The following is a 22,926-nucleotide window of genomic DNA, read 5'->3' as shown; positions in this document are numbered from 1 at the left end:
TTTAAGACTGTGAACTCAAATTTGTAATTTGTTATCACTTTATTATCCAAGCTCTTTTATTGTTACCTTATAAATTATACTTGAATGTATATATTATTGGCAACATATTGATAATTTTGCAAAATTGAGTTAGAGATTTTGAAATATTATGTTGCATTTTTAGTTTATATGGACAGATATTGATAAATTCATTTACAACCAAAAAAACCATATTACCAACCGCACTTCACAACTTGCAGAATTTTCAAGTACGTCACATTTTAAACTGCTATTGTAAAACAACAAGGAGCGACAGTAACCTCTCACTAATACGCCTGAATAGCCACTGAACGGAGAAATGCCCTGACATCAAAAATGGCTGCATTAGTCCTGCCGTTAGCGGCTACAGAGCAAAACACAATCTACTTTCTGGATAGCCTTTGTACACACAAGAGTAATATAATGTTTATGCTGACACAATGAACAATATAAAAAGTTTGTAGAAAGATTGGTAACTATAATTGTAGGTATGTATGTAGCTACAAATACTCGTACATACTGTACTGTATAGCCCGTATTATGAAGGATTGTTTCTTTGGCATTCTACAGGCCATTTTAATCCTGCTATCAAACTAATGATATAGCATTTTCTCTAACAGAATTCACCCTTTTGTTTTAGCTTTAATATCTAAGTTATTACTAGAACCTGCCCACTGGAAAAGTCATAAGTTCAATTTTTCCATACCTGCTGATCAGGTAGCCAGCGTGCCTGGTGTCTCCAGTCGAGAGGGGGAAGGTTACCATTGTTGCCAACATTGCTTGGGTGAACACTAACGTAAGGATGGTTGTTGTGAGGTTGCAAGGGTGCCACTGCCTCACTGTCATACACTTTGAACATTCCATACTGGTATTGGTGATCCAGAGGCTCCAGTATTGCCAACTTGCGAGTTGATAACTTCCCTTGCGAGATGGGCCATGTCTGACTTAGAGCTTCAGAGTAATTGCGACGTGTTGCATTCACTTTTGGAAAACCTGTGTTAGAAATAATTATTTTCAAATTAAATACAATTTTTTCCATTCATTAAAACTGGTATATTGTGAGCAGTATCATTGATATTGTGTTCATAATAACTAACCAATTTTAAAAGCAGAAATAAATAATATCAGGAATATTAATTTTAAACTCTTACAAATGTAATGATTAAGGAACCGAGAGATTTTGAGGAACACTAAGGTGTTTAGATGTATTAATATAAAGTTTTGAAAACTCTACTAGCCTGTGAAAAAACATTAACAATTGTACTGAAATAATTTTGAGTTTTACCCCTTAAGAACAATGTGAACATTTAAACTTGATTTCCACCTTATCCGGTCTCAGAGTACTGCAAAAATTTTATTTAAAAACTTATGCACGTCCAACTATCTATGGGGTTTTTGAAAAATGTGTATATTTTCATATATTTCAATCATCTGAATTTTTAATTTTGCAATTTGTGTAATTTATAACAATTTTCCGTATTAACTGACATTGGCAAATTTAAGTAATTTATAAATGAGAAATTTTGCAACACTACTATCATATACAGTGTATTCCGCAAAATGATTTACACGTTTATCATTGTTATCAGTGTGTCGCTGGGGATGATTTCAGTTTAAAACAAAGAATTCTTTTTATAATCAAGTTTTCATTGGTATTTAGTTTTCAAAAGTTTCCATCAAATTACATTTGACCAGCATTCTGCTTCTGTGAACATGATAGAGTTGTTATAAATTTTAGACAACATTCTTGATATTCTAATTGAAATCAAAATTATTGGCCAGTATAAATGAGCATGTTATGGAAGGTTAAACATATACATCTCTACATGCGAGACACTGTTTCACAATACACTAAACATGTTCTATAACTGCTTTTTTTTAACATAATGAAATAATATTTTTACTCCATTATTGAAAATACTCCTACCAAAAGAAGATTTCAAACAAATTATATGTTTACCTTGGTCTTGCTGGTATGGATGTCCATAAGTATTCACATCATGGATGCTATCCGGAATATTTAAGTAGAGTGGCCGCATGGAAGCTGAAACACGTTTTGTTTGCGTAATAGAAAAAAATGCTAAAAATTATGTCAGAACAAATGTACTATCTACAAAACTGACCCAACACTAGACGTCAATGTTTTGATTATGCTGTTAATATGTTCACTATTAATGTATAATTCTACACTTAGTAGATGAATAGAATATTAAGAATAATGTAAACACGACAATGTCTCATACTGTATTTTCCGTCTTTGACAAGTTAATGTATTGTTTCATGAAACTAGTACAATTATTAACCATATTACAAACATTGAGTTAATAAAAAAATTTTACAATTATAAAATTGTATGGCTTGACAAAGGCAAGATGAAGTTTATTTAGAAAATGTTCATTTTTTATTAAAAAATTAAATTCTGCACTGCAAAAAAAAATTCTGTTAAACTTCTATTAAAATTACAGGTTTTAGAGGAATAAAGGTTCAAAGTAATGTACAGTATAAACAAGAAAATTAGCTGTCCTTTTATCATTATAGCTTTGATAAAAACTATTAACAGAAATACAAATTTTAAACTAAACAAAGATTGAATGAGGCAAGAAAATAGTGACATGATTTTACGTTTTTATATGTCTATTGGTTCAGGTTCAAAACACAATTCAAACTTGAGGGTGCATAATTTCTCATTAAATTTAGATATTATCCTTTGTAACTGAGTAAGGATACCATCCCAGTCTTGAACTTTTTACCACTTAAAAAAAATCCCATTGTATAACTAGCCACAGTTGAAAAACAATTCATGCCATATTCAAAATGTACTGAAAGTGTTTTCATACATAAACTTACATTAAGCTTATTTCGATTTTTAATGTTGATTTTGCACTTTTGCCAACAATGAAAGTATATTACGGTACCTACGTATTTATTAAATCTGTAGCCTAATCTTGCTATGGCTCTGAATCTTTATTTCATATTACATAAATTCACCAACAATTAAAAATAAACTGTAACAATTCCAGTCCATTACGTTAAACAATCATACTAAAATTACTTAAGACCGATTATTTTACCACTAAAGAGTTGCCTTCACAATGAATAATCAAATTGTCAACTTGTATTTTACACAATTTTGGGTGATGATGATGCATTGTCAATTCAGTTTTGTTTTACACAAGTTGTGTTGACAATGCATTGTCAACTCGTCCTCGAAATATACACTAAAATTCTATGATCTCCCACCTGAATATTTCTTATGAAACGAGTAAGGCTTTTGGTTACTGTTTAACAACGACACTTCAACCGATCTAGCCTGTTCGGCCTCAGCTTCCAAAGCTCGCTTCAGTTCCTGACGATGTACCAGTTGGAGAAACCGCGCACGCCGCGCCTCAGCCATTACATGCACTATATCGATTGAGCTGCACTCACCATAGGATGGACGTGTTTGTCTTGTGTCAGCCTGCGTGTCCTGGTGCGTCTTTGCCTCGTCCTGCAACAATGGCAGGTCATCAGTCAAGAGATGGGTCATCGACTGTGTCATCAATGCTGTGTCATCAATACCGTGGATTGTGCGGTTCCTACTTTACTGTTAGTTTTCAACAAATTTAATCCCTTCATTTAATACTAATTTTCTAACAAATAATAACTGGATATTTGAAGGACAATTTAAATAAATAATCTAAATATAAATTCTCACTGTTCTATGATCAAACTAGTCTTCTTCAATTGAAATAACTTAAATTTACTAACAATACAATTATATACCATTAGTGAATTAAGTTCTTAGGTGTAACTCTACCTCTTTATATGTTGTGTATAACAGGGATATGTATAAGAGAAGGCTCAAGCCTCCAATCCCAAAGTTTTCGAAGATGAATATTAATAAACCTGGATCCAGTAGTTTGTTACTATCAACTAGCAAGCATAGTTGCTCTGTGTTTGCTGTGGATGATAAACCAACGTCTACTGTATGACTGATAATATTTCTTGAACTTGATCATTGAGATTTTTTTCTCTTAAAATAAAAAACCGTTGTTTATTCAACTTTGGTTTTCAATTACAATGGCTGCTGCAGCAATATTTTAAAGAAATAAAAACCATGCCAATCACGAAGCTGGCACATACACTATATACATATTGTTCCCTAATTTTCTTGTGTCTTGTGGTAGCGGAAGATTCGCCTCAACAGTAGCCGTTGAAAAGTGTCAATAAATATTACTAAAAACAAAATCCCAAACTCTAGTTCAGCTTAGAAGTTTTTTATTATGTTACATAGTACACTGTAACTAAATGTAGGCTTTCTGGCGTTACATTTTTAAGATAAATGAATATGTTTCATATTTATTCTCAGCTCAATTTTACTACATAGCAATGAATGGTACATATTGGCAATTTCAGTTATTAGAAAAGAGTTCAAAATCTAATTTGCTAATCACTTGAAGGTGAGAGATATTTAGTGTTGAGTTTTTTAGCTAACACATCTGATTATAAACTTTGGATTATGTTGAACCTAATGTGTGAATTATGTATCATAATGTATTGATGTAGAGCTTATATGGAACACCTGAAGTTACTGACTATTTCATATAGGTACCGACAGTATGTCGATGTTCTAGAATGTGTACATTGACATACGGGTTCATACAAACACAGCTCATGAACACAAATATGAGGTCAAACAATATCTAAACCAATGTATAAAGTACTTTGAAACAGCTGATTAAAAGAATGGGCTGGAGAATGTGAAGAGTATATTGTCAATAGTTTTGAAAAAGAGGCTCTTAATTAAAAATGGTTAGAAGAATCAACCAACAGTTTTTTTTGCAGAAAACCATGCACAGTGATCATGTTATGTTAGAAATTACATTGGCATTACATTAACAGCTGGCTACTGCTTCCTTCTACACAATAAGTGCTAGCACTAGCAAAAACATTCTACAATATTTTGCTCTCCTCTTTTATTTTCTCCTAATTTATTCTAAATTTAAAAGCATTCATTAACATCAAAAGTACATCTTGAACTAAAAAAGAAAGTACAAAAGAAACGTTGCTTCTAGAAACCTTGAAAATAAAATTATTCGGAGTAAAAAAATAAGTGAATAAAAAATTACATCTCTAAACCCTCAATATTACAGTACTTAGTAACAAATCCATGTATTTATGAAACAATTAATATTGTTGTCTCAAAGAATATATGTTATTCGTTTAGTGCATCCTATTTAACATAGCACAAATTTTATTATGTAACATGTATTTTCAATTTGGTTGTATCTATTTTCAGAAAATTAACATTGGATTAATCAGATCAAGAATCCAAAAAGTTGTAGTTTAAAAATATAAAATTATGTATAGTACCAACAAATATGATGATCTTGTTTGGGTGCCTCAAGGGTATGTGATACCACTACTACAATTCAGTACAATATACTTGACTTACTTGAAGGCACAAACATCTCTATGAACATTATTGTATTAGTAGTGTAATTCATAACTATATTCTAATCAGCATGTAGGAAAATGTACAAGACCTGTTTAAGTCCTACTGTAAGTGGAAAATAGACATTCATAATTTATTTCTTTTTGCACAAGTCTTTATAAAAAAACACACCTAAACTAGTATTTTGTATTAAAATACATGAAAGAGTAATAAATTACATATGAATACTAAATGAAAAGTAATGTAATAAAACTGTATCCCTCTCCATTAAAATACTATTGTATAAAATACACATCAATAATTATGACTATCAAAGTAAGACTTTAAATATCTATTTTATATATTTATCTGGAAACTCACAAAAGCCAAAATCACGAAAGTAAGCCTTACCCAAAAAGAAGTAAACACTATCTTAACTCCGCCTCCAACGACCTGACAAGTGAGCATGTTGTGTGGCAGTGCAACGTGTCTTTGAAAGTGAGGTTATGTTTGCAAGATGGCTGTGACAACACAATCACATGATCAATACACCATGTGACCTGTAGTAACCTTGACTTCCATGTGCAGCTTTTAATGCCAGCTTTGTTTGCTGGTAAGGCTCCCAGGTAACCAGGTAAATGTGCTTTAACTGGCCCAGCAATCGATGTTGCATACTTCACTTGGAATACTCATTAACTTTATCCACTCCTTATTGTCAAAAACTTATTTTTAACCTCATGATTGTTACGACTTCTTATTGAATAAACTAGTTGTTATTAGTGACTCTACTCCTTACCCAATCATAAGCTTGGGTATATTAAATCTTTTTTGTTTCACAGTGTTAGTTGCCATTTTTAGATCTTAGTAAGGCATTTGACCGTCTTGGACATGATTTAAATGTATCCAAATTAAAAGCTTTGGGGGTGCATGGTGTGGCAGCAAAATGGTTTTGTTGCAGCTATCTAATCAAAGCCAAGCCAACAACTAAAAGAAACCAAAAATGGAGAAATGAGAATTTTAATCTGAGAGAGCACCTATGGAGAGGTGTCCCCCAAGGGTCTGTCCTAGGACCTGTCCTGTTTGTGCTTTTCATCCTTGACCTTCTAAAATATGTTCAAGACTATAGTTACACTGTAATGTTTGCTAATGACAGAGTTTTGCTGACTTGTGATAGCGCTACTTAGCAACTAGAAATAAAAAGTTTTATATCTGTAAACTTAGCACAAGAATACTGTCGTTAAAATGACTTGGTTTTCAACGAAACCAAGACCAAACAACTTATACTGCGAAGAAAGAAAGACAAGCTATCACCACTGCCAAACTTGCAGTGCCTATACAATAAAACATCTGGGTGTAATTATAGATGAATGCTTGTCATGGACTACCCACGTGGAGTTTTTATGTAGCAAACTGGAGTCAGCTTTGTATGCAATTTGAAGAACTAGAACAATTTCCACTGTTGAAACAGTTAAAGTTGCATACTATGCACTTTTTGAAAATCCTGTAAGATGTGGAATTTTGGTTTGGAGAGGGACTTTAGGAGAGAATCTCCAGACAGTTTTAGTCCTACAAAAGCATGCTGTAAGGATACTAGCTGGGCTGAAGCCAAGAGTCAGGCAAGGATGCATTCAGAGAATGGGGAGTACTCGCAGTACCCTCCATCTATATAATTGTAGTAAGAGATTCCACATAAAGAGATTCTGATTCATACTCCTCCAAAACGGCTTAACTGATTTTGATGAAATTTTATTTGTACACTTGGTAGGTTTGAGAATAGGTTTGTTATCTATAAGCAAATACACATTTATTGCATTTATTGATTTTGGTTCTTATTTCTTATATTTTGTCAGAATAAAAACTCTGTGTTTTCTAAAGGAATGTTGTGTAGCACTATAATAACCAGAAAAAGTCTTCACATATTTACACAAATTGTATTACATTGTTTTGACATTATTACAGAGTTGTAGAAAATAATTTTGACTTCTATAAAAATGTGATCTAAGTACACGATGTGCATTAGTATCCTGATAAAATTAAATACTATTTTATCAGTCGTTGCTGATTAAAAAAAATATTTAGTTATAAATATTCTTTTAGAATTGTAGGGGTAGATACATTGAGAGACCGTACAGCGAAGACATTTGGGCCAGAAACAAATGGGATATATATTCATCTACAGAATTAAGTAGGTAATTAATTCCATAAGCCATTACCTAGTAATCACAAATTTTATTTGCTGTAGAAGACTTCACTTCCTGGGGCGACTATATTTGAGGAGAGAAACATGAATGCCTAATCTATGAATCACTCTTGGATAAATTTTGTGCCTTAGGAAAAGTTGGAAAGAAATTTTCACAAATTAAAGAATAAAGGGAAACAACATATAGTTTGTTTCCCTGTGCTACTACAAAGAGGATCTGACGTAAAATTATTCATTAATTGCAACTTTTCATACAATTTTTACTTAGTTTATATCTAAAAGTCATGAAGAAGAGGTATTATAGTGGTGTGGACTAGGAAAAGTGTAATCATTTAAGAGGATCTCCCTGATCAAGACCTATTGACCAAGAAATCTTACCCCCTTTTATTTAAAAATAGAACAGTTCTGAATGGTTGAAGGATGAATGGGATGCTCAGTAACTTACCAGTACATCCCAGTTACCATGTACATACACAACGAAAATACAAAGGAGTTGCATATATAATTTTATTTAAATTTTATTTTATGCGAGTTATTTTTGTTCAATATGACTAAAAAATAGTAATTTAAGATGAAATAAGGGTACCTACGTATGCAACAATCGCTGTGTGACTGCAGGACAAAGTTTTAAAACTAATTCTTTTATAGAAATAATTGTTGTATATCAATGAACGAGCTCTAAAAAATAAATAATTAGAAAAATGTCATAGAGCGCGGAACAGTTGTACTGTTCTAACCCAGTGTGTGTGCTTCTTCACTGTTACTGTCTGGGCAGTCAGCCACACATGGCACACTACTACATACGATTATCTGTGCACAGCTCCTCCCCTCTATTACTTTCACTCTAGGTAAAAAAATGTATAAAAGTCACAAAAAACACACTAATTACAATATAAAAAGGACCATCATATTTATATTTTAGTAGTATAAAAACTGTATAGTAAGTATTAAAAACTACGCCAGCCATCAGGAGTTTGAGCTGTTATTAGGAATATACATGGATAATCTATTAAATTGGGATGCTCATGTAAATTTCCTGTGTAAAAAATTTAGCTAGGGTTTATATACCTTGTCAGGAAAACTAAAGTTTCTTTTACCCAATTGGTGTAGACATATAAGCTGGGCTCGTAGTGGCAGTCCAGAACTAAATGCCAACCTATGAATGAAACTCATATTGCTGATTAGCAACAACGATAACACTCTTTACCATTAAATGTACAGCTCTGATCACAAAAACACACAGAGTAGATGTACAGTGCTATGACAGTCATGAGTTTTAAAGTCTTAAAAGCTTCTCTGCAGCTTTCAAGTGGTCCCAGATCTGCCAGTGTCCTTATTGCCTTTTTTGGAGGAGTATGATCTTGCTAAGATTATGGGCAGATGTTCCTCCCCATACTGATATACCATACCTTATATGGGATTCAAAAACAGCATGGTAAGTTGTCTTTGCCACTTGCAGTCCTCCTATCCACTTATTTCTTCTTACTGCGTAGATTCCAGATCCAAGCTTTTTGGTCAAACTGTTAATATGATCAGTCCAGGTAAGATCACCGTCAATCACTATGCCTAATAGTTTTGATTGTTTTTTCTATTGTGATGTTTTGGTCGTTAAGCACTTGATCTTGTCTTCTGCTAAAATTAATTTGGGTGGTCTTTGTTGGGTTAATTGCCAGGTAATTTTTCAGGCAGTACTGCAGAGTTTTGTTTGTTGATGTGACAATGTCTGTATGCAGGCCCAGTGTGGAGTCATGTTTTATAAGAAGGGTTGTATCATCTGCATACATAATAGTTTTTACATTGTCAGTGTTGATATAATGTGAAAAATCATTAGTAAAAAGTACAAACAAAAATGGACCCAATGAAGATTATATAACCAGAAACACAAAACTTTGGAGGAATTAGTAATCATAGCAAATATACAAATTAATAATATAGTGCAATACTTTAATGAAAACTTTTTAACAGTAAATGCAAATAAATCAACAGCTTGTGAATTTTACTTCAAATAAAAAAATCTTTCTTTGAAATTCAAAAAGCAGTTGACAATTTAGTAATACCAATGTATGATTCTACAACATTTCTTGGATTGATTATCAACAAAAATTTAAATTGGAATGACCATATAACTACTATCTGTTTAAAGTTATCTAAAGCAATATTTATGATGAGAAAACTGTCTGAATTTGGCAATGAAAAAACTCTTAAAATGGTATATTATGCATTTTATACTCTCAGTTGGTTTTATGGTATTGAAAATATGGGGAAATACATTTTAAAAGAAACATTAATACAATTTTACTGAATACAAAAAAAAAGGCAGTACATTATATTTCTGGTATTGGCTATAAGGATTCATGTAAACGAAAACTTCAAGAACTATCATATTATGACAGTTCCTTGTTTAGTTGTGTACGAGACATATGGCTCTCTTGTTTTCTATAGTTAGTATACATGGCTATCTTTAGTTGACACTCTTGCTCTATAAGGCTATGTCAAAAACAATATAACCCTATGCACTCGAAAGCAATATTTATAGTTTGTCCTCGAATGGCCAGCTGTACTGCCCGCCGACATTTCCGCCTCAGCTTGGTTTTAATTTTTTACGCTAAGTCCTGGCTGCTCGAATGGCACTGTACTGGCCAGTACAGAATATGACCATTGCTCGTATGGCCCAGTACTACTGTACACTACGTAAACACTTTATTATTATTATTTAAATTTATACTTCTATGTCCGGCGAGTGCTGTAACCTATCGAGGAATTCTTAAACTAAATTTGACATCTGCTGACAATGGTTTCCCGCCAATTACATTTCTGCGTAGAAGATTCAGACAACTGTTGTTTCGAAGGTCAGTCACCTCGCCTATTACTACTTGCTGTGTGTTCATTTGACTTGTGTATCGTACTGTTTGATGTTATTTAGCTGTGAATTTTTATTAATTTGTAAATATTTGTAAATAATAGTGGAATATCTTTATAATACATCTTTCATAATAAAATGGCAGCTGTGCAATTGATTATTTTGTAAATAGTTAGTGTTTACATTTTGAACAGTTTCTTTTGTAGTAGGCTTTGTGAACAATACAATTTGTCAAGCTTATTATTTTGTAAATATTGTATATTTTTTAGTACATTTTTTTTTTAATAAATGAACAATGGATGACTGTTTACGTTCTGATGAAGTTAGAAATATATTGGCCGATGAAAGTGACATTGATGAAGACAGTGGTTCTGAACACAATAGTGATTTGGATTCCAATTTCAATGAACAATTTGAAGATGAAATGAGAGGATATTCAAAATATAACAAATGAACACAATGTGGGAGAGGACAGTGGTGAGTTGTCAGTAGATGATACAGATAGCAGTCAAGAAAATATACGGCAAAGAAAATTCAGAAAAAATGTTGATTATAGAATTAGTGGAGATGTAAGAAATTCAAGGAAAAGAGGAAGGCCTTCCACTTCAGATGAAGAAGAAAGACTAAACGGAAAATTGCACATCCCCTATCCACTTGATGGTGGCAAGACTAAGGACTGCGTAGTTTGTAGTGATAGGAGACCTGGCAAGGACAGAAAACGCAGCAAATTTTACTGCAAAACATGTCCTAACAACCCAGGACTTTCACATGGGATTATGTTTTGAAAAATTCCACTCCGCCAAAAAGTTCAAAGACTAAAAATGTAGGAAAATGTTTTATGACTGTGTCATATGTAAATATCAAATTGTAATTTCAGCAATTTATTTTAATTATTGAATTTAAAAAATGTATGTATAAAAATAAACATTAACAAACAGTTTGTTTATCTTAGAATAGGTTAGTTTCATTAAAGTTGTTCTTTAATTATCTATCAATGGTGTTTACGTCATTTTTAAATACCTATGTTCTAATACAAAGGTCATTTGAAAAGAATTACGAGCTGGCTGGGAAAGTATACAAACATGGCGACCTAGCTGGGAGTGGAAACTAGCCGCGGCCAGTACTACTGGCCATTCGAGCGGCGGCGAGAACAAGCAATGACGAAACTAATAACGGGCTGTCTGAAGACGTTGCATGGCCAGTACTATTGACCATTCGAGCGCAAGGAGATTAACACATTAAAACATCCACTAGCATAACACAAGGGGCGCAAACAATATTGTAACCAAAAATCGATTTCCAAACAATATTCATTAACGACATTATCTCTTGGACCAAAATTGTGGAATGCACTGCCAAATAGATTAAGATCACTACCATTTGGTATTTTCAAAAGTCAAATTGGCTTTTTACTTTTGGAACACCCATTTTATGGATGAGTTTTTTGGGATTGATCATGAATTAAACAATTATGTTGATCTTGGGAAATTCTTTTATCTGTGTTGTAATTAGTTTTTTAATTAATTAATTGATTTGTTTTAATGGATTTTTTTATTTATTTTATGTATTACTCCCTTTAAAGATCTGGACGAACTGGAGGGATTGCTTTGCTTTTTAAATTGAGATGTACAATGTTGTGTTTTCAATGTGACAATGTAATCTTTACCAGTAAATGAGTATCATTGAAGAAGTTTTTGATGGTTGTAATCTGTAATGAGATTTTGGCAATAAGTTAGGATGAATAAAGTCCAAAGAGAATGAACTCTTTAGCTATCCAACAACCTACCCAAAGAATACCTTCAGCATCCACAAGAGAGCAGAGATTTGTAGAACATTGCTGTTTTGGCATCAAACGTCTATGAGAGAACATTAATGTTTGTACACATTTCATTACTAAACAATTGTTTTGCAGTTGGTTAGAAATATAATAGGCAATTTTTTGAGAATTTGTGAGAAAGAAATAAACTAGACATTTGGCTAATCATATTTCATATTGGCTAATCTTCTTCTTTGCTTAAAGTTTGTTATTGACGATGGAAGGTTTGAAGGATAAACAGGATTTTGGACATTTGCTATCATTATATGTTACTAGGTATAATACAATGTTTCTATATCCTCTTCGTCAGATGGGGGATGTATTAATACATACAAAAATAACAAACTGAAGATGTAAAGAAGGGAAAGAAAGGGTTCAAACATACGCAAAAGCTGCAAAGTCCAGTCCAGGCATTGTCATTGCACATGATGCAAGTCCCGAGCATAAATCACAAGTATGAGGATCTCAATCACACATCACACCAGCACAGGCTATAGTGGGATACTCCAAGCAGCTTTTGAGTATGTTTGAACCCTTTCCTTTCCCTTCTTTACTTCTTTCTGTTCATTATTTTTGTATGTATTAATACCTCCCCCACCTGACAAAGAGGATAGATTCCAATCCTCAAAATGTTGTGTTATACCTTTTATAACATATAACGATGGCAAATGTCTGAAATCCCGGCTAATCTTCTTTTAGTCATTTTAAATTATTCTTCTGCACAAAGATTAGACCTTTTGAGTGCAATTGATGAATCCAACAGTTGCTATGAGTCACTTGCTGTGAAGGTGTGTGCCTCACTACCTCCTTTTCTTTTGTTCTGTATCATTCTTCATCATTTTTGTTACCATTAATTCCCCCTGGGGCAAAACTTTAATGAGGACAAATCCTTTGCAATCTTAAAAGATACTGACCATTATTTTTTGTGCACAGGAAAAGAGGAATTATTTTTACTAACTACATTGATTGTCATTTCATCTCAGTGGTGTAGTAGGCCATCCACATTAGTTACAACAGAGTCAGAAGTTTTCACAAATAAAAGAATGAAGGCGACTATCATTTTCCACGTGTTATGGTTTGTTTCCTATGCTGCTATAGAGGAAAATGATATGCTGCAAATTATATGATGTAAATAATTTTGAAAAACATTTTTTATCAACACACAAATAATAGAGTTTGGAGTCTGCAGTGATAACAAAGAGAAAAATATATCAAAGAATAGTGCAACTGACTTCAGACTTCCTGAGGCTAGCTACAATGGTGAGTTACTATTTTGGCTAATTGTTACTTTTCTTCTTTGTACCTTACCCTATCTAACTAGAACTAAATTCTGTAGAGAATCCCTTGAGATTTGTTAACTGGTATTAAGTAACTTTTTATAAATGTACTACTGTGACACTTTTTGTAGGGGATAAAAAGTCAAAGGATTAGCAATTGCTTTCAGGATTTATTGAGGAATTTATCTGATCATAACCAAATGTCTTGGTTCGTGGCAGATTGTTCACCAATATAAAACCAGAGGCAGGGACAACTTCAGAACACAGCAACACAGACTGACGTTGTCTCAACACCTTCCGCAACAAGTTGGTGTCAGACTAATCAACCAGGCTCCCTGAAAGTATAAAAAATCAAAACAACACTAATCAATTCAAAACTCGTCTCAAGCGCCTTTTGGTGTCTGAAGCGTACTCTGATGAAAAACTCATGATGAGCCGCTGGGAAATTTAGAAACCAATTAAAAAAAACCTCTGGATCTGATGTCGTAATGGATGTGTCTAATTGAATTTATAAAATGTTTGTCTCACTGCTAGAAAATGTGTATATGGGTTTAAATATAATTTATTAAAGTTGACGATTGGGATACAATGTCAGAAATTGTTGAAGGCAAAAAAGAGATTATTATATTTTTGAGCTGAAAAGTATTGCAAAATTATATAGCTATCAAATATCGGTAAATCACAATGAATTAGGGAATAAACAAAGCCAATGTTGTTTATATATATACTCCACATGCCCCTGTTGCTGTCAGCTCAAACCTTCCACCACATCAACACTGATTTCCATATCAACATTGAGGCAGTGAGACAGATTGGAAGCCAGTTTTTTTGCAAATTCTGAACTTTCACTTGTCATTAACAAACATAAAGAACATATTCAAAAGTTTTATATATATATACTAGAGGGCCCGGCGCGCTTTGCTGCGCATTTCAATAATTTTTTGTAAAAGTTGCCCGCGGCTTCGCACGCAATTTCCCGTTGAAAACAGTACACTATATTCACTTATTCTTTTTCTATCACATTCTAAAACGTTGCTGAGATAATTGATAGTCGTTCCATCGTGAGCCTCTTGGGCGTATTATGAAGGTATGTACCATATTCCTGCCTCTATCTAGCTGTTACCCACGGCTTCGCACGCAAATCTTAAGAACCGAAGTCCTTATATTACTTAGTAAATTTTTTTTTTTACTATAATAAATTTTAGATTAAATTAGTTATATCTCCGATGCCACGATTGAGCTTGCTTTGTTGTCTCGATCGAGAGAATATGTACACACGGAGTTTTGAGAACCATACTTCTGTCAAAAAAAACAACTAAGGTTGATTTTATAACATTCTTTATATTTGTAGCCAACGTAAGATAGTAATTATGATATCTGCATTACTCTTCTGATCAAGCTATGAGCATGGTTTATATTAAATAAATATTGCAGTTAAAGGTGAATTTTTACGTCAAATTTGAATTGTATTATCTGGATAGTAAAGTCTATGTTTAACAGTGATTGCAAAAACAGTTTTAAACAAAAATTTGTCGTTTCTCTTAAGTTTACTCTATGCTTTAAAACTATAAGTGTAATATATGTTTACAAAGAAACAGCTGATTAAAAATTTGAAAAGACGTTAACATATGTTTGCTGCAATGCATTTCTTATGGGTATTTCTGTAACCAGTGGGGCGGAATCCTGAATCGGGAAAGGGATGGGCATAGCTTATAAACCTTCTCGTGGAAAAATACATATACGTACAAATTTTCATTCATGATCGGTCCAATAGTTTTCACGATTCCATAAAGGACAAACATACAAACATTCATTTTTATATATAGATATATATATATATATATATATATATATATATATATATATATATATGTTGTTGAATGTGTTTTTGTTTTGGACTTATTCCAAACTCAAAATAGTAATATTTCTTTTTAGAAAATTGGTCCAACTGATATCCTCATCACAAGCAGTGTACAAGGAGCTTTCAGAAAACATTGCTCTTCACTGTTGTAGTTAAGTTTTCATGCCTCTTCTTATTTCCAATTTTTGCTGTAATTGTAATTGTTTTGATATGGTTTCTCATTTTCGTTTTTTTAGCTATTTGGACCAATATTAGTCAAAGAACTAATCTGTTTTGGAGTGGAAACAGTAAACTTAAAATCTTTCTGTTAACCTGATTCACAGATTATTTTGAAACATCCTATACATTAGTCTGTACCTCTTTGATTTCGTTTCAGTTTTTTCTTTAATGTCCTCTTAACGATGCTAATTTAATTTTTAATTGTAATTTTGTAATATTTATTATTTACTGAAACATTGTTTAGACTTATAATTCTCTAGTTGTAGAATTAGGACATAATTAAATTTGCTATCTATTTTGATTTAACCTTGAAGTGAAATGATTTGATTTTTCCAGTTCATTTTTCAAATTGAGCTTTTTCGTTGTTAATAATTTCTGATGACCTATAAAAGTTCTTGAATTCTGTCTTCAATTAAAATGCCATTTATTCTTTGAAATGTTTAATATATGAATTTTTTGTTTAAATGCTTCATATTCTTTGTAAGTCCTTCTTCAGCTGTAAAAATTAGCGAGTTTTCCTCATTTATCTTTATTTAAGTTATGAATTTTTCCTTTTATATTAGTCAAATCAAACATTTATGTCATCGCTGACAACTGACAGTTTCTAGTTTTTATAATGCAAACATATCCAGTGGATATTTTTGTCCTTACACAGTTGTTTCTACTCTGCCTTAGTAATTTCAGTGCATTTAAATGATATCCAACTTTTTATTGGTCCACTATAGAACACTGCTATTGTCATGACTCCTTTAACAACATATTAATAAAAGTTTGCAACAACTGATTTTAATTAATTAAAACAATTAAAAATGCAATTAAAGTCGGTTTGCAATTAAAGTTCCAGTGGCAGACAACAAACCATATAATAGAATTCAAAAAATTTGCTTATAAAAATTAAATCTCTGATTTTAAACTCATAAGAGTTAAGAAACAATCTTAAAACATTCAGTTTGTTTTATATTATTGAAAATATATGTATTTCTACTCACGTTTGCATAATGTTCCTTAGAGCTGATGACTGATTACTCCTGCAAACCGTGATGTCATTGTCCCAGGATTGAGTCCTAGAAACAAATCCTTTAAAAAAAATCTTACTTGAAATAATTACAATGAAGGTTTTATCCTAGTGAATTAGAAGATTATGTATGGTCTAATAAATTTAGACATAACCAGTGGTGTAGTGCCGAATTTACCTGTGCCAGAGCGACCATGGTGTGAGTATAATAGGTGTGCTACCGCACAGATTCCCCCGCCCACCTCGCACAGGTCGGGCATGTGTGTCGTCAGCTTGGCGTTCCGACGGCGGCGTTACATTGCAGACTTGCATTTTACCCACTTAAACTAGAGCGATTGTAATAAATTTTATATATTCTGGTTAATTATTAAATATACTATATAACATGGGAGCTGCGACTTGCTGGGTATAGCAATAAAAATCTTTTTTGATTATTAATAAAGGACTAGGCTAACACAATTTGTAATGACAAAACAGATAAGCTATGATTTTAGGATATACTTTGAAACATTACTGTGCTGTCGTGCTAATACATTATTGTAGCCTGAAAAAGAATACCGTAAAAATGCATTGTAAAAACTAATTAAATATTGTAAAAGTAATATTTTTACATATTTTCAACGGTAACGTAAACATGAATATTGTGCGATAACCTCTAAAGCATGTCCCAAAAATTCCTCTCCTTTTTCATTCCCATTTCTTTTTTCCTTAGAGGTTCTGCTATTCTTGTTTGGGTGTCGGCTGCTGCTGAACGATGTCTTCCTAGCCATTTCATGACATAGGGGTCAGGCTTCCATCTGCGGAGCGGGGGACCTTGGAGTTTTAAAAAACATTAGGGCTGAGACATGACTTACCGTCAATGAGTTCCTCAATGGTGTGAGGATGTTATTCATACTGCTGAACCCTCTTTCACAGTCAGCGGGAAATACAGGGTATTATTTTAGTGCAGTTATATAAGCTCTTGCAGTCCATCAGGTACCGCCTGCTGTTGTCCAAAGTAATCCCTGTAAGCAGTCACAGCTCTGTTGATGTTCAACTTGAAGCGTTTGCATAGCTGCTCCACTTGAGTTTGGCCAAACTCAGGTTGAATATCAGTAGGCCAGTATTCGGGTTCCAAAACTTTTAGTTGCTCTACAAACTCCTCGTTCTTGACGATTTCTTCGCATTCTCTTCTTTTAAGTTGCTGATTACACTAGAAATCAACTGCTCACAATTAAATGATACGATTTTAGGGTTTTCATTTAACTTTACAGATGCAAAACCGCCTTCCCTCATGGTGACTTTTGCCTCCAGAAACTCTTGTCCCAGGTTTTTCTTTCAAAGATTCCAGATATCTGACTGATCTAAGAATCAGTTTGTCTGCAAATACAAGGTCTGTTTTCCAGACTTTCAGGACAACAAAGCCAATTCAGCAAGAATGTCATACATAAAAATGCTAAGTTTAACAAAAACTTATGGGAAGTCAGCTTCTTCAATAAAACCATTATATTTGCATCTATAAGTGGATGTTCTCTCAGGATCATCCATTGCTTTAGAGAAGTGGCTTAACTAAGGCTTGATAACCAAACCACACGGTTGAAACAGTACGAAAACTGCTTGCTACCCACCTCGTGCTTAAATTCTGCTGATTTTATTCATTTGAATATCGAGCTCCTGTGCACATTCTTTTAACTCTCGCTTATTCTTTTGAGATGTGCTGTACAATGAATTTAGTTTATCCATGAATGACTGGTTACCCCCGGCTACTTCACTTATGGCATCCCTAATTAGCCAGTTCCATTCTGTGATTCATACAGTGCCATATGATAATATTAGGGTAAACAGATAAAAATCTCCTTGCTACACCTGAGTGCTTTCCCAACATGGCGTTCGTTGTGTAAAGGAAACCATGTTTTGTTTTAAGTACTCGCCATTTACAACCATAATCCTTCAAGGCACTGGTGAACACTGTTAAAAACTGTCTCAGTGTTTTGATCAGAAAGCTCGACTAAGTCCAAAAATAAAGTACTTGGTGGTTTATCCTTGCTAAATTCACATCTTAAATATACAATGAGGACGGATTTAGAACTAATGATTGTGTATTCATCAATGATTATTGACACTTTTCCGGAAATTTCCTTTACTTGATTCAAAATGCGCATTTTCATTTCTTTGAAATATGATCTATTATTTCGACCGCGCTATTACCTTGAATGAAGGCCTACGCCGACATCTACCCCATTTAGTTTTTGTAGCTCAAGTAATCCGAAATGGTCGCTGTACGGACGGTCGTTTTGAGCATATAAATATAAAATATGCCGATCTAAACACAGCCTTAGTTGAAATCGAGCTGAGCTTGATTCATTTGATCAATTACTTGTGCCATCAAATGTTTGTTTGATTTGTCAATAATTGTTTGAGCGATTTGGTGAGCTTCCGACTGTTTATGTTCAATAATCTTTTTCCTCAAAGATTTGAGTTGATTTGTTCTATTTGAGCAATAAAAAACAAACTTTTTACGAACGCCACTCATAAGAAAGCGAAACATGTTCTTTTTTGTAGGCTCCCAAATTACCGACTTCAAAACAAATTTTACAGACTAATTTACCTTCCTTTGAGTCTATCCAAGGAAAAGCCGCCTTCTTTCCCTCCCACACATATCTTCTGTCCATATTTCAGGCCACTGTGTTATGGGGGGGGGGGGGGTCATCTGCTCGAACTTCCTTTTCATTAGGCTCAGGCTCAGCGAGGTTACTTATTTTAATTGTAGCTTTTGGATTTGATGTTCCAGGCACAGGATTTGAGTCAGTCATATTAGGGGCACTTAAATGACGTTATATTATTTTTGTTTAGGTTTTGGTTCCATCACTTCACAAAATTCACAAACTAATAATTAAAAGATTAGTAATAGGCTTTCACAAATGTATTATAGAGGACTCAACTCAAACAAAACTAACAGTATATATGGTACGGTGTTTGAACTCAACCACTATGACTAAGACTTTCGACGATAACAGCTTAATACAAGCACTCACAACATAGAGACCGGGAACGCGAATAACAAGTCTCGACCCGCCCTGTATAAGTATATACTTCCTGCAGTTAGTAGGAGATGGACGGGCGGGGTGTGGTGTGGCACACCTGTCATTGGGAGGGGGAGAGGGAGAGTGCGAGAGCATCCTGATTTTTATGAAGGCGCTAGGTGCGAGTTACAAGGAGTTTAAAGTTGTCTATTGCACAGCGCATACAATTACCTTGATACCACTCAACGGACATATAAGTGATGCGGGTTTGTTCTGGCCTTTTTATTATCCAGCGACTCGTCACCCGCCTACCACTTTTTACAGGCTCCAGTTCACAGCTACGGCTCTAGATGTTATGCCGGAGCGACGCTCCGCTTCTCAAAGCTGTGCCGGAGCGCCGCTCCGGACCGCTCCGGCCCCACTACACCACTGGACATAACATAGCTATAGTAGGAAGGGTTAATTCAATTGAATTTTGAGTTTAGCTCCAGTCCAGCTTCCTTTTATAGCGCATCTGGTATCTGAGGCTGTCTCAAACTTGACTCCTGGAATCTGGAGTCATGTTCGTCTGAAGAGATCGAAAGAAAGTCGATGACGAAGAAGCTCAAAACGAAACATTTACATCGTTTCGACATCAGAGACACCTATGTATAGGTGAAGTGGTAGCCCCATTGTGTCATCAGGTTACACAATTGAGTGCACTAAGATGTGATAGACACGATCTCTAAGCCACGGTGGAGAAAACCGAGTTTTCTACACATAACGTGGTTATGGTAGGAAAGGTTGATTCTATTGAATTTTGAGTTTAGCTCGTTCACCTTCCTTTTATTGCAGCGTCTTCTATCTGATACTGTCTCAGAATTGTAAGTGCACTCTATTGTGTACCAAATGAGACAATGTGACTACTACTTCACACGTTTACATGTTTCGTTTTGTGGATTAATTAAGAATTTGACATAGGGTTTCTAAAGTTAGTTTGTGTAATTAATATTTATGGATAGTTTAATCTACATTCACAAGCCTAAAGCCATGGTGGTTAGGATACCTGTCTGCACTTTGTTCTGTGGGAGAGTTGAATGCCCTCTGCGCATTATCTAGCTGGTTACGTGACCGTGCGGATCCGCTGGATAGCACACCGGTTCCTGCCATAACCCAGTCAGCATCTGCACCTGCAATGTTAATTAAGGTTACTAACACACCTAACTACTGAAAGAACTACTGAACAAGACTCTGAGACTGGTTATTAAGAAACCCCATTGAACAAATTATTTAATTTTATTCTTGAAAACCATCAAAATAGATCCCTACTAATTTATTATTTCTTCATTAATACATCTTGCCTTTCTTTTCTTATCCGAGTCTTATATTTCTTATATTTTATATCCGAGTCTCTGTTACAGGAAATCAAAATTCAAAACTAACATTGAGCAAGGCCAAGATATGACTGAATATTCTTTTGGAAGATTGGTTGATGGGTGAGAAATTGTAACCCCTGTCTGTAAATCGTTACTGCTAGATAAAACATATTTAACTATGAATACAGAATTAACATAATCTACTAGCTATTTCTCATGGCTTCGCAAGCTTTTTGTAAGCTTTGACCATGCATGAGCACTTCTGGTTCAAGTGAATTATATTTCCTTGTTGTAGAGTTTACCTTGAATTATATTATGTAGAGTTTACCTTGTTGTCACAATCACGAAAATCTGTCAAAAGTGTATGTTTATAGCCAATGTAAACGTACATGTACTTTATTATAAAGTGGTCTAACACTCAAGCTTTAAGTTCAACCAGAAATGTATTTTAAAGACAAATAAACATAAATACAGTGTTCAAACCAAATAGTGCTCCTGGTGGCAAGTTACATCAATGGGCATAGCATATAAATTTTCTCTGTAGAAATTTTTCCACGAAAATTAAATTCCACAATATTTTTCCATTGGGTTATGAAAATTTGTGGGTATATACATACAAATTTTCATAATGATCGGTCAAATAGTTTCTGAGTCTTTAAAGGACATAAAACACAACCAACTAATTCAAGGTTTTGAACCCAGAAACTGAAATGAATATTATTACAATTGAAATGGTCCAAAGTTTGGAGCTGGAATTGTACAGCTAGTCTCATGCGCTGCTGATACAAATTGCTGACTCCAGCACTAGGTAGCCTCTCACACAGGCTCTAGTTCTTTTTGATTGGGCATGGCCGCTAAGTCATTGACCACCGCTTGACCTGCTTAGACAGTGATCAGCAGTTGTGTTCAAAATTATAGGTAGGTACAGGGCTGTACTAAGCTTTGGCGGGCTCCGGAAAAAATATTCGGCTGGGACCGCCATCATCTGTTGACACGGTCCCTTCAAACAGATGTGTGGCGAGGTCCCAGTAAAATTACCCGAAATAACTGGTCTCAATACGGGATTGGGTATGTGACATCTCCGTCCACATCCTCTCTCCCTCTCTAAAGCTAATGAAACTCTGTTAAAAATATCTTCAAAATTACTTGGTATATTATTTTTATAACATTAATTTAAACACCAGTTGTGTAATTTACCAAAGTATAAATTAAAATTGACTATTCAAATTCATTTGGTATGGGAGTAGTTATCATTTCCCTGAGCCAAAACCATCAGAAGTTCTGATTGATTAGGTAACTGGATTTAGAGGAGTTTACAAAATGAATGTTCCACTAGACTTTTATTGGGAGTACACTTAAAGAAATATGTTCTGAAAATCCTGTTCTAACTTATTTGAGAGAAGTAGCCATGACTTCTAATTATTTGTGGTCCAAAGTAATAGCTAGGGTTGGGTTATGGATGAATAGTGAGAAATTATTTTTGAAATTAACTCCTTTCTTCAGTAGTTTACATATCTTCAAATGTAACATTTCAGTCAAATTCATTTGATCATAGAATTAGAGCTATGGGAGCATTAAAAAATGATGCAAAAGTACAATTATTTTGATTGCTAGGTGTCAAGTTTAAAAAACAAATAGTAACACGGTCTAACATTGGCTACTTAATCGTTACTTACAAAATGCCAATTGTATATTTTCACCAATTAGTACAATGTAGTAACTATTCTTCATTGTAAATAACACTTCATATTACCTTGGCCACTAACAGATTTTATGCTGAAAGATGCTGCAGGCATATTCCCGTTGTCCAGATCTCTATTTTGATTTGATGAATAATGATCTAAAACAAGATTTAAAACCATTAGTACAGTAACTAAATGTAGGAAGATA

General features: G+C 33.9%; 1 protein-coding gene across 1 annotated transcript in view; it reads right to left on the bottom strand.

Annotated features, from left to right (window-relative positions):
• Nucleotides 1–881: 881 nt before the first annotated feature.
• Nucleotides 882–22,926, bottom strand: part of LOC124356648 — a 63,346-nt gene continuing 41,301 nt past the window's right edge. The window contains exons 5-10 of the mRNA XM_046807775.1: nt 22,790–22,876; nt 20,727–20,850; nt 16,654–16,728; nt 3,445–3,505; nt 1,979–2,062; nt 882–1,011 (exon numbers count right to left, since the gene is read on the bottom strand). Coding sequence (XP_046663731.1) covers nt 2,039–2,062; nt 3,445–3,505; nt 16,654–16,728; nt 20,727–20,850; nt 22,790–22,876 — 371 coding nt within the window. The 3' untranslated portion in view covers nt 882–1,011; nt 1,979–2,038. The remainder of the gene's footprint in view (nt 1,012–1,978; nt 2,063–3,444; nt 3,506–16,653; nt 16,729–20,726; nt 20,851–22,789; nt 22,877–22,926) is intronic.

This window comes from Homalodisca vitripennis, chromosome 3 (genome assembly GCF_021130785.1).
Source record: "Homalodisca vitripennis isolate AUS2020 chromosome 3, UT_GWSS_2.1, whole genome shotgun sequence".
Lineage (NCBI taxonomy): Eukaryota > Metazoa > Arthropoda > Insecta > Hemiptera > Cicadellidae > Homalodisca > Homalodisca vitripennis.
Note: the sequence above shows the minus strand (reverse complement) of the source record. Positions and strands in the feature narration are given on the sequence as shown.